Source organism: Columba livia, chromosome Z (assembly GCF_036013475.1).
Source record: "Columba livia isolate bColLiv1 breed racing homer chromosome Z, bColLiv1.pat.W.v2, whole genome shotgun sequence".
NCBI lineage: Eukaryota > Metazoa > Chordata > Aves > Columbiformes > Columbidae > Columba > Columba livia.
Window position 1 is genome coordinate 42,781,065 of NC_088642.1, and position 15,812 is coordinate 42,796,876.

At 41.4% G+C, this 15,812-nt stretch overlaps 1 protein-coding gene across 2 annotated transcripts in view; it reads right to left on the bottom strand.

Annotated features, from left to right (window-relative positions):
* SHB (SH2 domain containing adaptor protein B) overlaps positions 1-15,812 on the bottom strand; it is a 61,336-nt gene that overhangs the window by 13,815 nt on the left and 31,709 nt on the right. For both annotated transcript variants that reach the window (XM_065045586.1, XM_005504603.3), the window contains exons 3-5: positions 14,231-14,428; positions 6,948-7,113; positions 2,475-2,594 (exon numbers count right to left, since the gene is read on the bottom strand). In XM_065045586.1, coding sequence (XP_064901658.1) covers positions 2,475-2,594; positions 6,948-7,113; positions 14,231-14,428 — 484 coding nt within the window. The remainder of the gene's footprint in view (positions 1-2,474; positions 2,595-6,947; positions 7,114-14,230; positions 14,429-15,812) is intronic.

Here is a 15,812-nt window from a genome sequence, read left to right on the forward strand (position 1 = left end):
TCACCCAGAGGGTGGTGGAGCACTGGAACAAACTCCCCAGGGGGGTAGTCATGGCCCCAAGCCTGACAGCATTCCAGAAGGGACATGTTCCTTCCAACTCAGGACATTCTATGATATTTATTTAAGCTAGAAGTTTGCTTTCCTAAAATTCAGAGTCCTGACTTTTTGTCTGACCCATATCCCCCAGGACTGCAAACTCCACCAGTGCCTGACCACCACATTCCAGGCTGTCTCCAATCTTGATGTCTCCTATTAGCTGACTTGCATTGGTGACCATCGGGTCCAGTATCACATCCCCCTGGTAGTGCTGTCTATTACCTGGCTTAAGAAGTTATCCTCAACGCACTCCAGAAGTCTCTTGCATTGCCTACAGCTCACTGTGCTACTTTTCCAGCAGCAAAGGAAGCAGGTTTGCATGGTAACTTAGGTGTGGTTAAATTACATGATCCTTTATTCAGCTAGATACTTTTAGAGAAAACACTGATTGAATTTGCAGGATGCCAGAAGAGCTCCTGGAAAGAAAGAAAACTGATCACCCACTAATGGAGAGGACATGAATTCTGACTGCAATATCATGAGCTTAAGAGGATTATGTGAGCTTTGGAGGGGTCATAAGGGAATGATCATCATCACCACAGGGAGATGGTATACAGAATTAATAGACTGCATCAAGAGGCTAGAGTCAGCACTAGTTTTGGCAGAAGTATTGCAGAAGAGCTGATGAGTAGTGAAAGAATCTTACACTCCAGAAAGCATGGATTGGATGAGGTCAATCACTTAGCTACCTTACCACAGAGCAAGTTACGGGGAGACTTAAATACCACCAGGAAATGTTTTCAAAAATTTAGGAATACAACATGCAAAGGGACCACAACGTGCATTCAGATGTCCATAATTGCAAATATAAATGTAACTGTCACCTTTTCCTCTTGAAGTTGTGCTTTAGCTGTGCTGATGCAAGAATTAAGTAAAATACTTAAAAAATGGAAGTCATATTCCAAAACTTAGAATAATTTAAGGGAAAATTTATACCTACATATATGTGAAGCATGTGCTATTAATGCCCCAACTTCTGAAAATATCTAGAGGATCACTATATAAAAGAATACACAAATCAAATGACAAAAATGACAACAGGAGCTGAACAGCATTCATAAAGTAGGTGTGTTCCATTTCAAGGCAGAACTCGGCATTACAGAGAGATTCCAACAATAATAGCACAGGAATTGAGATTTTTAAAAATAGTTCTACAAAATATTTTTCTTAAGCCCTAAAATACAATCTTAAAATTAGGTTAACAGAAGCACTTCTACTCAGCCCAAAGTGGAGATATAAAACCAACCTGAAATTTGCTGAACTAAACAGAGACTAAACCAGGGTTTCAGAATAAACCAGGGCTAGGCGTGGCTCTTTATTTCTAATGAAGATAGGAAGGTAAAAAGGATCAGGTGCTGTCTAGGAAAGTGTTGCCTTATTACCATCAAGTATCACCATCACGCCAGCAGTAAAATGTGTCTCTAGAACAGACCTGTGAAGAAACCATGTAAAAGCCAAACCGGTAGGAGTAATGCTAGGAAAAAAATAAAGTAGGCCTGTTTCTCAGACATACTTGGAAGGATAGTTTCTACATCAGACCCTGTCCTCTAAGAAGGAAAGAAAGGAAACAGTTCACTTTTACAGCTTATACCAAGGTCAAGAGCATTCTCATTCTCCTGCACTGAGTGGAAACCTTCCCTCTGCTAAAAATGCAAGTGAGTTTATGTCCCTGCCCATGGCAGAGCTGTTGGACTAGATGATCTTTGAAAGTCCATTCCAAGCCAAAGCATTTGTGATTCTGTTCTAAGATATGTTGAAACCAGCATCTGTAATGTACCCTGATCAGGCTAAGGTAAGTGAGGTAAGTTCAAAGCAGCACTAAGACTGCAACAATGCTAATTTCCTAATTCTGTAGATCTTCCATCCTTGATCTTGGGCTTTTCAGTTTCTAAAATTGCAAGAATACTATCAGAGTAAAGTATACAAAGCCTTCCTTCCATGTATGAAGCAAAACGAATAAAATTCCCCAACAATACAGTTGCTTATTCAGCCTGAAGCACAAGCAGCAGGAGCATTTCAAATCAGAAAAAACACACACATATACAAAAAACCCAAAACCAAACAAAACAAACCCCCAAACACAAAACAAAAAACCTACCACAAACAAAACCCCAAAACAACAAGTTTATTTAGTTAAATAGGCACAAAATTAAAACTAAAAATCTCTTCACATTCCCAAACTGCACTGTAATTCAGTATATATCATGCAGACTGACAGTCTCAAACTCTGCATGGCCACCTGAGCTGAACCAGTGCAGGAGACTACATAATTTTCTCTTCTTGTATTGTGGTTTCTACAAATAGCTTATAAAAAAAAAAACCCAGAGAAATTAGGGCTTATAAATTAACTTGATTATGTTTTACTGACAAGTACTTACTTCAGTGAAAGAGAATAGTCATGCTTGCTTGTTTGACTGTTTCTTACAAGGTAGCTACACTCTTTACACAAACGTAACAGGTTTTCTGCATCTGTCCGACTGATTGCTCCATGATACCATCTAGGAAAAAGCAGAGAGATTAATACAGTACATACTCCAATTCATAATCCTTTCAATACTTTGTTTCTTTAAGGTATGAATTGTGGTTAATATCACACAGATATTTTGAAGATCTAACATATTAGAGATAAAAAACACATTGCTTGCACTAGCTTAAGTTAACTTTACAGCTTGTGAAGAGGCCTGTAGTTCCTGTCAGCTGATGGAAAAAAATTTAGATCAGGAAAAGGTGCAACAGGATTGGTGTACATATTTATGTAAGAAATTCCCACTCAGTGCAACACATCATAATCTTTATCTTGCAAGCAGTAGATCCACAATGTACACATTTACCCCATTGCATGCCTGTGATATATCAATATTTCGCTAATATACAAAAGCACAAAAAGAAAACAAAATCACATCTGAAGATTATGAACAGTTAATAGTGGAAACGATTTGCTAAAATAAATCTTCGAGAAAGGAGGAAAGCTACAAAGTATGAAGATCTGTAACAAAGATACTTGCTCTAACTGTAGCTGTGACAACTCAGAGCACTTCAAGTAAATCTCTGGTGGACCCGTGGAGCAGGTGGGATCAATTCAGGGAAGCAAGGAAATGAGGAAAGGAGAGGTGGGTCCTTCACTAAACTGACCTCTGCAATCAAAGAACCTTATTAGCACATGCTACTTTGTATCAGCAATTAACATTTCACAGTCCAATGGTGAATGCTTTGACCCTTCCCTCAAGTTTCCTGAGCAATGTAATGTGCCTGGCCCTGCGCTGCAGCAATCACACCCCTGAGGAACATACCTTCCTGCGGTTGTCAGATGCACTTCAAAGCACAATGTGACACTACCATGCCTAAGAAGGCTAATTCATAAAATCAGAAGTGTTCTGTTTCTGTTATTACCAGGAACTGTTGATGGCCTTGTGCAAAAAAGTTTTCTTTCATTTGTTCCAATTGTATTTCTCTGCTGAATTTACTCTGAGGGAGATGTTCCGACTAAAAGGTAAGTGAATAAAGACCAAACAAATCCCTTTGACAGAAGTCATGCTCTTAACTACCTTGCGCTGATGTCAGCTCCATTGTAAAATCTGAATAATGTACCAAACAAAAGCTGATGGTCAACTTAAAAGTTCATTTTGTGTCTGGTTACAACCAAAGTCTCCATCAGCGAAAGCTAAAAGAGACAGACTAGAAAGGAAGACCCTGACAACTCTTGTCACTTCAGATATAATTGAGACACAGATTCAAATGTTTTTGGGCAGTGTTCTCCCTGTCTTCCATTAGATAGTTAGGGCTGGAGGATATTTCTCAACAAACAAGACTAAGTTGTCTTCTGAGTGTAAGGGAAGAATATAACACGAAGTGTAAATCAGAAAATGGATCTGGGGAAGTCTAAAAAAATATTCCTGTTAGTTATAAATATTTTTTGCTTTCTTTTCTCCCAAAAGAGCCAAATAAAACCAAAATAAAATATGACCTAGCCAAAACCAGGGACATACCCTGGATTCTGATATTGAGAGGAAGTATTTTATATATTCTTCAGATCTAGCACTCCCCATTTGGCAAAGAGGTTCACGGAAAAAGAATGCAGGGCTGGTTCCATGCAGCAAAACCTGCTTTTAAAACAGCTGGAAGAAAAACAATGAAGTATGAAAACAAGTGCTGGTGGAAGAACGTCTGATTCAGAAGTGATGCCTGGAAGCTGTTGTGGCTACAGCTGAGAACAAACAGCAGTATCCGGATGTGTGATTGCTTGTGAATTATATGCCCATGTAAATGGGACACTCAGTTTGCTCCTGTTCTAGACACATAGCGAGATAAGCACAGTGCTATTGTCAGCTTAAAGTTCCTAACTAGTTTGCCGTTCCAGCTGTATTAGGTCTGTTTGCCATGGGTCTATCTACTTTTTAAATGCCAAAATACAGATATTTGTGCAGAAAGGTCAAAGATTCAAATGTCAACGATGCGATCACAAAACAGTGAAATGACACCTTGTCAAAGATACCAATGCAAGAGCATGGGACATAAAAACCTGAAGACATGTGTGACTTCTAAGATACCCTGGAAAACACAGGCACACAATGCAAACCTGAAAGCAAAATTCAAACCTAATCACACACTTTGACCTTTATCAGGACCTTCTCCTAGGATAGAGAGTACCCTGATTGTGGTTTATAGAAAGTTTTTCCTAATGTCCCTTACCTTCTCAACGGCCAGGTTTCGGCCACTATATGGCCACAGCTCCACTAAAGACAGGACAGCTGCACCAATTATGCAGTAAGTATAATCAGTTATTACAGCTCATATAATGCACAACATTGGTCTGTTTCTGAATTGTTCAGAGCAAAATAGGAAGAGACCAGATCTTGTAAATCAAGGCTGGGAGGGATTCACTTTCAATGAGACAATGGTAACAGCAGAAGACACTTTCTTCTTTTCACTATTACTGAGGAAATGGAACAAATTCGTTCATCGCCTCTGGGTCCATAAGTTACTAAGTTCACAGTTACAGATTCCTTGATCACAAGTAACTAAAAGTATTTTCTCGATATATTAATACACATCGGTATTTCTGACTGCTTGGGAAACTTCCTAATCTACCTGGCCACTTGTCAACTTGCCTGTTTGCTTTCCTCTAGATCTTGTACTCCTTTCTACAAAAACAGACTAATTTTTTTAGAGAAAAATGGAATGGCTTGGCATGTGCTGTGGAGAGGTCTCATGCTGCTAAAACTTGAGCAGTCTGAATAATTATGATTAACTTAACGTACAATACATTTAAACTCTTCCATTTTCTGACACATTATTTTAAACTGTGCATTTCAGGTTTGATCCTGTTTAATTCAAAAGACTCTCACGTGATTAACACTTGAATAATTAAAGGAAAAAACCAAGCTCTCCAGTTTTCATGTATTATTATCATCAATTGCAGTTATATATAACTGCAGCTGTACTAAAAGAGAGAACTACACAATGACATATTTATGAGTCAAAAGTTACTTACATATGCTCAACTTTTTTAAAGTATTCAAGTATTTAAATGTATGGGGGGTACAGTGGGCTGGAATTACTGAAATCTGAGGACCAAATTTTACACTCAAATTTATACCCTTATAGTCATTTATCTAACAGTATCAGTGAGTGATTTCACAATAGTGGTTGCTGCTTCTTCTGTTGGAGATACACCTACATTCTATCAATGAGCAGATGGTTCAAAGGCTGAGGTTGATTAGCTGGAATATGATACCATGGGAATGATAATGTTCTGTTTCAAGCTTAAGTTTTCAAATATTGCATATGAAAATAGTATATCAAAATAAAAGGAATTTCTGAAACTACCTTCTCACAGATGCAATTGACAGATGGGATTCTCTCCTACTGAGGGTCTGAAATGCAAAAGGATTGCTAATCCACCCAGTATTGCTACCATTCAGGAGCAAAGTATTCTAATAGAGAGCACACTCACATGCACAGTAAATTATTCCCTCCCTCTTCTGTGAAAATAAATTCTGCATCTAACTTAGAATGACTGTGCCTGGAGTGGGACTGCCTTCAGGGATTCAAGGCACAGCTTCCTCACTTTACTGCATTAATCCATTGGCTTCTCAGTGCTCAAAAATATCAGTGTAACCTCTGTAAATTGCTCCACAAGATGACTTTTCTTTCTTTGTGTAACAGGGGATTCTGGCCCCTTCTATGAGACTGCACATTGAGTATGATACAGGACAGTAGGTCATTTCATTATACAAGTCAGTTTGTTCAAATGGTTCAAGAAGGGTAACAATGAGGCAGGACAGAAGGGTACCCTCATGGATACCAGACATACACTCCAGGGAATTCCCCTAGAACTTGAGTCTGGAGCTGACAAAAATGCGTCTAAATACCACCTTCATTTGACACCATCAGAGTAGAAATAACAGTCTCTTTTCTGAAAGTTTTGTAAGTGGTCTTATCAATCTCTCCCTGGAATAGTATTACAGATAGATGCACAGCATGTCTGAATTACTAGAAACAAGCTATTCGGCCACAAAGATATGGAATTTGTGCAGTTTTAGAGCACAACATGTACAAATGCAACATAAACCTGTTTTCCCTGATGCAGTGTAATCAACCTGGTCGGAAGCAGAATAACTGAGCACATTTGGGAGATAAAATTCACTGTTCCTGATACGAGTTTCCTGCTTAAGTCTATTTTGTTTCTCACAAAAGTTACTTACAATTTGCAGGATTAATAAGAATAGGTTTTTTGTGAGCACTAACACGGGATACTGAGGAAAGGGAGCCGGACAGCAGGATGTAGGACACTTGCTGCTTCTGTGAGTGGGGAGGCAAAAAGCTAGAGAGCAATTACTGTGCTTACTTACATCTGCTTTTCCAGTTGAATAGTTGGATCTATTCTCTCTCCCAGGATCCCACAAAACTCTGGACTGCCATGTTTGATGGGTTTAAAGCCTCCTCCAGGTGCTCTCAACTGCCTGCGCTGGTCATTTGAGGAAGATCCTTGCCGTTTCTCACTGCCATTAAATTGGGCTGCAAGATACATAAGAGTTACCTCTCCAGTGAAGGGTAGCAAGAAGCAAAATAGTTGTAGCACTTAGAGAGGTTTCACACTACTCAGGGAGAATAAACATGCACCCATTAGCATTAAGATGTAGTCATTCATCTGCAAAGTTATATGTATCATCTAAAGGTGTTTCTAACTATGGCAAATACAGTCCTAAAACTCTTGCTTTTCCACTACTAAAATCCATGCTCTTCTAAACCTTGTTACAATAACTAGTGCTTATCCTAACATTTGATACTTTCTTCCCCAAGAGAAGATACTTTTAAACAAGAAACAGTAACAAAGATAGGCTTTCAGTCACCTGCCATAATCGCAATAACAAATGAGAACATCAAGAATGCAGCATAGTTCAAATTATGTGGAATCATCTAGCAGTGATCTAGGTGCAAATCCAGACAGCTAACACCCACCTATCCATGTCAGAAATACTGGCAAGCAGCAAAGAATTGAAAGTATATCCATTGACACAATGCTGGCACAAAGCTTTTATCTTGAAACACTATGGTCCAAAGTAATGACAATGGCATTTTTTAGTTTCTCTCACAAACTGTGTTGTTCTGAGAAAAGCAATACTTTGCAAAGCTGTAATTTCTTAGACCGCTGTAACATCTGTAGCAAAGCACATACTAATTATGTCTGCAACCTTATTCTACAGTTACACTTAAAATTACAGATTCTACATACCAATCATTTCAAAGAATTAAAGGACCGAATATTGACAGAAACAGCAAAAGGAGCTACATCCACCATCTTTCTGACTCTCACTGCCTTCTGCTTCTAATCAAAAACTAATACTCTCAACTGCAGATGGATTATTGTTTTAAGGTCATCTACTGGGGACCAGGCAAAAAAACCCCTTCACTGGATCAGAAGGCAAACATCACAACGTGAGCTTCAACAGCAATATCAAAGAAAAAGTTAAGAGGAAAATTAAAGGCACTCCCTACAACAGAGTGTTGTAGATCTCACCCATTTAGAAATCAACTTATTATAACACACAGCCAGTTAGGCCTGTGGCTGGTAGTACTCACTCTCTTAAAGCAATGCTATACAACGGGCAGACAGCTGTGATGTCCAAAAATATAAAGCATGCAGAATAAAGATGTGTTGGACATAGAAAATGTTTTGGAGCATTTCTTGTTGTTTTAATATGTTTTCCTCATGGAGCTTAAGACACTGCCAAATCCCCTCTCTACTCAGAGGAAGTAGGCACAGACTAGTGAAAAAATTGACTCAATGTATTCAATCAAATTCTGATGTATGCATGGCAGAAATATGCTGGTTATTTATTAAAATGAGAACTCAGATTTAACCTCATTACTGCTTAATGAAAGCTGATTAGCATAACAAGAAGAAACATTGCTTGTGTGTACTTGGCAGTGATATATATGAAGAGCACTATTACTTCAACTGTAAGAAAAACATCTGGATGTAATTTAAGAACTCTAAGAAGACTGGTGAACTTCATGCCAGCTTCTGACCAAGCAACATCTTTCAGACAACAAAAAATTTAGTTTAAAAAAAAGTGAAATTCAGTTCTGACTGTAAACAGCAACATCTTTACAACACGATGGTTACAAGTAGAATCTGTTCTCCAAAAATAGCACAAAGTTACATTTCAGATTATTTTGAATGTTTGTCTGAAAAGTTCAGACATGTCTCTGGACTCTTGCCCTATTTCTTTTGTGTGTGTGTGAAATAAACTGGCAGGAAGAAGCAGTCTGAAAGGGATATCCAGGCAGATTAAACTGACAGGCATTATACTGAGTCAGGAAACAACCCGCATAATGTTATCAGGACTGAGTTTTGGCTGCTATGAATCTCCTCTTAAAGCTGTAGTACATACCATGAAGGTTCAGAAGCTCAACTCCATGCAGCTGGGAGTGGAAGTGTTTTTATTGCTATGGTACTTAGGTCTACATAGCCATTACGGTATTGAACCGACTGGATACCTGACCCTTTCTCATTCTCTATGTGGCCTCTGCTCCCTAGTGGGTGCCACACCCCTCTGCTGGTGACATGAAAGTAATCCCCTGCTTCAAGTCCCCCAGGGCTCCAGGTTCCAGCTTTCTGTGCAACCACCATTGCAGCCAGCAGAGGTCATGAAGCTTGGCATCTACAGATCCTCTCTCAAGAATTATAGAATCATTTCAGTTGGAAGAGACCCTCAGGATCATCAAGTCCATCCATAACCTAACCTAACTCTAGCACTAAACCATGTCCTTAAGAACCTCATCTAAACACCATTTAAACACCTCCAGGGATAGTGACTCAACCACTTCCCTGGGCAGTCTGTTCCAATGCCTGACAACCCTTTCCGTGAAGCATTCTTTCCTAATATCCAATCTAAACCTCCCCTGGCACAACTTGAGGTCATTTTCTCTTGTCCTGTCACTTGCTACTTGAGAGAAGAGACCAATACCCTCCATGCTACAACCTCCTTTCAAGTAGTTGTAGAAAGCAATAAAGGATCTCCTCAGCCTCCTTTCTTTTATCCAGGGTACACAGCTCCAGTTTCTTCAGTTGCTCCTCGCAAGACTTGTGCTCTAGACCCTTCACGAGCTCCATTGCCCTTCTCTGAATTTGCTTCAGCACCTCAATGTCTTTCTTATGATGAAGGGCCCAAAACTGAACAGAGGATTCAAAGTGGAGCCTCACTAGTGCTGAGTACAGTGGCACGATCACTTCTCTAGTCCTGCTGGCCACACTATTCCTGATACGAGCCAGGATGCTCTTGGCCTTCTTAGCCACCTGGGCACACTGCTGGCTCATATCCGGCCAGCTGTCAATCAACATCCCCAGGCCCTTTTCTACAACACAGCTTTCCAGCCACTCTTCCCCAAACCTGTAGTGCTGCCTGGGGTTGTTGTGATCCAAGTGCAAGACATGACACTTGGCCTTGTTAAAACTCATACAACTGGCCTCAGCTGATCGATCCAGCCAGTCCAGATCCCTCTGTATGACCTTCCTACTCTCCAGCAGATCAACACTCCCATCCAATTTGGTGTCATCTGCAAACTTACTGGGGGTGCGCTCAATGGCCGCATCTAGATCATTGATAAAGAGACTATACAGAACTATCCCCAATACTGAGCCTTGGAGAACACCACCCATGACCGGCCACCAACTGGATATGGCTCCATTTGCCACAACTCTTTGTGCCCGGCCATCCAGGCAGGTCTTTATCCATTGAAGAGTACACCCATCCAGGCCATGCGCTGCCAGCTTCTCCAGGAGAATGCTGTGGGATATGGTGTCAAAGGCTTTACTGAAGTCTAAGTACACAACATCCACAGCTTCTACCTCATCTACTAGGTGGGTCATATTGTCATAGAAGGAGATCAGTTTTAGGTATTTTGTACACTTTGAAAGAAAAATTACTTCTGGGTAGCACACAATCCTTGTGTGGGAAGCTAACATGTAACTCTGGTATTATTATTAGCATTTAGAAAATTATCAAAACTAGTATGTAAGGAAAAATTCAACTCACAGAACCCTTGTGCCACACTAAACCACAGCAACAACCTGCAGAGAGGTAAATAGCCCTAAAGAATTTCACCTTTGAAGACTTAAGTGTCACCTGCTCAAGCATTTGATCCTCCCTGCTCTTCTGTGCAGTTCAAGGGCTTCACTTACCCTCTCACCTTCAAACAAAATATTTGTTGCTCAAAAGCAGGTCTAACACCAAACTATCCAAGAACACATGCAAGAATGGCTGAACACGTCTCCAGCCAAGCAAACACTGGACAGGTTGGCAAAAAATAACTGGAAGCCTTTAGACTGACACAGTCAGCAAGAATTAACTGTTCACCCTCCTTGCAGAAGCTCTTCAGCACCAACCCATGGTCACTGTAGCCCAGACACTACCATGGCTTCTGGCCTTGCTCAGACGGCTAGAACAATGGGGATGAAAGAGGAAGCATACCATCCTTCTTTCTCATGGAAAGAAATGCACACACAGCTAATATGAGAGGGTCTTGGCTGACAGGGAGGTCTCTCAAGGTGGGAGAAAAGAATTCCCAAGCAGACATAAGAAGGTAACAGGGTGGGACCAGCTGTCAGGTAGGAGGACAAATGAGAGTGTAGGCATAGATGCAATTCTGTGGGACAAAAGAAATTGGAATAGAAGACCACAACCAAAAGAAAGAAAGATGGACAAGAAGCAGACATGGTGCTAGAGGGAAACAAGTGGAAAACCCTCTAAAATTTGGAAGAGAAATTCCCTGGAAAACACTGCAAAGAGCAGCCTAAGGCTCATTGCAAAGCTACTGTTGGTGGCTCTGCACAGCTTCTCAGTGTGTTGTGGGTAGCTTGTTGGTCCTTCCAAGTAGCAGACATCTTACTTCTGCAAAAGTTACTGTGGACTGTGCTGCTGTGTAGTAGGGCTCACTTGTCAGGAGATGGACGCTGCGCACATGCTCTGGGCAATGGCAGCAGTGCTGCCATCACAGAGACACAGGAAAATGCAAGTAAATATCTACTGAACCGGGATAGACACCAATGCCATAGCACAAACCTAAAGCAGAAGGCTTTACACACATACATGAGACTGATATTCAGCATCTGTAAAACAGACATTGCGGCACTGGAAACGTGGTGATAGCTTTCTCTGTTGATCAGTCTATCTTGGCACACAATGGATATCCCAAATCTCACAGACAGAATAACCAGAATCTCACAGACAAGCCAAGTCCCAGCACAAGTCTTGCAAGCATTTAACTGGTCCAGCAAAGGGGATGAGTAAGCTCAGACAAGCCTGAATCAAAGCCTGCTTCCTCCTGGCAGAGCTCAGAGCTCAGCAGTGGAACGATATATCCTACTAGAAGTCACACTAGCAGGTTAGATTTGTGTGATGGAGTTCATGTTGTGTAAAGAAAGAGGCTCCTTTACCTGGACAGCATCCAGCAGAACTGGATGCTGGTTGAGATCCAGCCTTTAAAGAACTACCAGCATACACTTAACGGGAAAGTGCCTGAGCCAGGAACTGCACAAGATTGTTAACAACTCACATGTGAGGGCAAGACATGCTGCTAGGAAGTAGAAATCGGTTTTCTCTAACCTCTTCTTCTGTTCCATAGGAGCCCAACAAGAAGAAAGGGGATGCTGAGCAAGAGGTTTTAAGCAGCTGCTTCAAGTTCATCCATGTGTCTCTTGCTCCCACCCACATTTCACAGGATGGATACTGCAGACATCAGCTTAGCTTGGAAACAAACCCAAACAACCTAAAGATGTAAGAAAAAACAAAGCAGAGAGGCAGAACGACACTCACAACAGATTGCCACCGCTCTACTCCACTGTGCTAGAAGAGGAACGTATTTCTGCCACCCACATGTGCCTGCCTATTAGGGGATCAGATCAGAAGCACCCAAGAAGGGTACTGTCACAACAGGCTCTGTTTACAAAACAGTAGCCCTATATAGCTGTGGAGAGAAGCCACTTCTCATTCCTGTAAGTGTAGTAATATTATTGCACACAGAATTGCAAAATCACAGAATCATTCAGGTGGAAGGAGACCATGGGAGGTACCTAGTCCTAGTACTCTAGCTCAAGGCAGAGTCTGCTATGTGATCACATCAGATGGTTTAGAACTTTATCCAGTCATCCCTTCACACAGGATGAAAAAATCTGAAGATGGAGACTGCAAGGGCTCCCTGGGCAATTGGTTCCAATGCTTGACTGTCCTTGCAGAGAAAAAAAAAAAAAATTCCTAATATCAAATCAAAACCTCTCCTAATTCAACTTATGTCACATCTTCTCATCACGTACTTGCTCATTTGTGAAGAACCTGGCTCCATCTTCTTGAAGATCTCCTCATAGGCATTGGAAAGTTGCCATGACATGCCCCCAAATCATTCTCCAGGCTAAGCAAGCCAGTTCTCTCAGTGTCTTCTCACAAGTTACATGCTACAGTTCCCTGTCATATTGGTGGCTCTCTGCTGACATCAACATTTATCAACATCCTCCTTGCAGCAGAATTCTGGATGCAGTATTACACATGTTGTCCAAGAAATGTGAAGTATAGAGGAACAGTCGCTTTGCATGATCTACATTTGATGAGGTGCATTTCCTCTTCCTCTGGGTTACTAAAAAAGATGCTGAACAGGAAGGTTCCAGAACAGAACCACACTTCTAACCATACTCCAGGAAGAATATGAATCACTAAGTAATTTACTTTTGAGGCCAATGACCCTGACAGGTTTTCATGCATCTAGTAGTCCAGACTACCCAGGCTACAGCATTCCAAACCAGGTAACACAGCTGACACCACAGCACAACATGCTGAAGGCTAAAGTCAAGATAGATGACACCTACTGCTCTCCTTTCATTAACAGATCTAGTAGTTTCAATGCAGAAACAGGTTTGTTAAGCAAGATTTAATCAGGGTAAACGAACACTGACTACTAATCATTGCTCTCAAGCTTCTTCCATGCTCCCTTCCAGAACCACATCTCTTTTTGCCCCCCCATCACCACAATCACCAACACACAGAGCTCTCCTTTCCAAGCTTTCTGCCAAGTTCACACCTACAAAGGAAATGGAACAACCCTGCTCCTGGACACAGCTTTTCACTAGAACATGCCATTGAAGGGAAAATCATAGAGCATGTATGACTCTAGGACCCTACAAGAGCATTCTCAAACACGGTTGGACCAACTGATACAACTAGGTTCTGCTGGGAACACACAGGCTCTACCAAAAAAAAAAAAAAAAAGCAGCCTTGGCCTTTAGGATCACATCTTTACTGAAGGAAGCAACAAAAGGGAAAAAAGAGAGCAGTATAACCAACACCAAGCACAGACATTTACAGAGACATAAACAGTTTGTGACAGATCTCCGTGACTGATAAGTTCTTATGTGGGAGAACTCCAGCAGTTCAAAAGGATTAATCCAAAACCAAGTTCTACATATCCATAGAAATGTTTGCTATTATAACAAAACCAGTCCAAATACTGAGAAACTCATCACTGAGTAGAAGCATGCTACTGCATTCACGTTACACAGCTATTTTTTGTCCAGACCCTTTAAGAATTGCCCCATAATTTAAGGACCTTGCAAAGCAACTCCCTCATCTAGGAATCCTACCTGCGAGAGCTGGGATGGTGACTTTGTTCCACTCCCATGGCTGATCATATTCATCTGCAGGCCTGTCATCATCCTGTGGCAATTTGCTTTCTTGTAAACGGTGACTCATCACACTTTCAGAATCAGAATCCACACCACTGCCTTCTGGTTCATAGGGTGTGTCATAGAGCTGCATGTTTTTCTGGTGGGACTGAAACTCTGTTGGCAAGAGAGAAAATCACATCAGCATCACTACTAACCATGCCTTATCATTACAGTCAATAATTTTAGAGCATGCAACTTTGACCTGTTCCTTAATAGACACATAATTATTCAGATGGCAAGCTTGTACAAGACTTCTAAATTCTACCTCTGCATTTGGCAAGTGGCCAGAAGCAAAAGTTTGCTCTAGTTAATAACCACAGCACAGTCTCATGCCTCCACCAACACTCCCCAGCTTGCACAGAGCCACCTTATAGGAAGCACACAATCCCTGTCAGCCTGTGTAAAGCACACTTAAAAGCAACTGCACATAAATCGCCAAGAACATTGAAATTTGTTTTACAGTTAACTCTTCCAGAGCTGATTGTTCAGAAGTGCAATTCAAACATACAAAAAAACCTCACAAAAGCTGATAATAAAATTATCTGCAGTTACCTCTACAGAATATCAGCAGAAAATTACCTAAGACTAGAGGAATATTAGTTCATAAAACTGGAAAGGAGCCAGTGCAGAGCTACCAAGACGGCAGGGTCCTGGGGCCTGTGATAAGGAAGATACGGTTTTTGGTTGTTCTGTTGAAGGGAAGGCCAAGAGGGATTTACCAGCAGCCCTCAGCTGCCTGAAGGGCAGTTAGAGCCAAACACTTTGAGCAGTATCAGAAGATGCAATAAAGAGAAACAGACACAAGATCAGCTTGCGAGATCCAAGTGGGACATCAGGGGAACCTTCTTCCCCTGGTGTATAGTGCAGTCCTAGGACAGGTCACCAGGTATGTCATGGTAAGTGTCTCCATTCTTTGGAGTTTGCAGACCCTTGGCTAGACAAAGCCAGGGTGACTCCATCTACTGATGCAAAACTGGATGGAGTGGGTTACAGGCCAGATGACTGTGATGCCATGCAGAGGCACCTGCAGATGTCAGAAAATTGCAGGTTAACTGGCTGGAAAGCAGTTCAGCAGTGAAGGACTTTGGGGTCCTCTATGACTGCAAGTTGAACACGAGCCAGCAATTCACCCTCAAGGTAAAGAGGGCAAATACTAACCTGGGCTGCATTAGGAAGAGTGTTGAAAGCAGGTCAAGGGAGTGCTTCTTCCCCTCTATTCAGCACTGGTGAGGTCTCATCCAGACTGCTGGGTCCAGCACTCACCTTCCCAGTGCAAGAAAGACACAGACATACTGGAGCAAGTCCAGCAAAGGGCCATGAAACTGGAAATGGGACTGGATAATTTTTCATAGGAGGACAGACTGAGAGAGCTGGGACTGGACAGGATGAACAAGGTAAGTTTCATTGGGGACCTTATCAACACATACAAACACCTGATGGAAGAGAGTAAAAACAGAGTCAAAGTTTTCTTGGCAGTGCCCAGTGACAGGACAAGAGG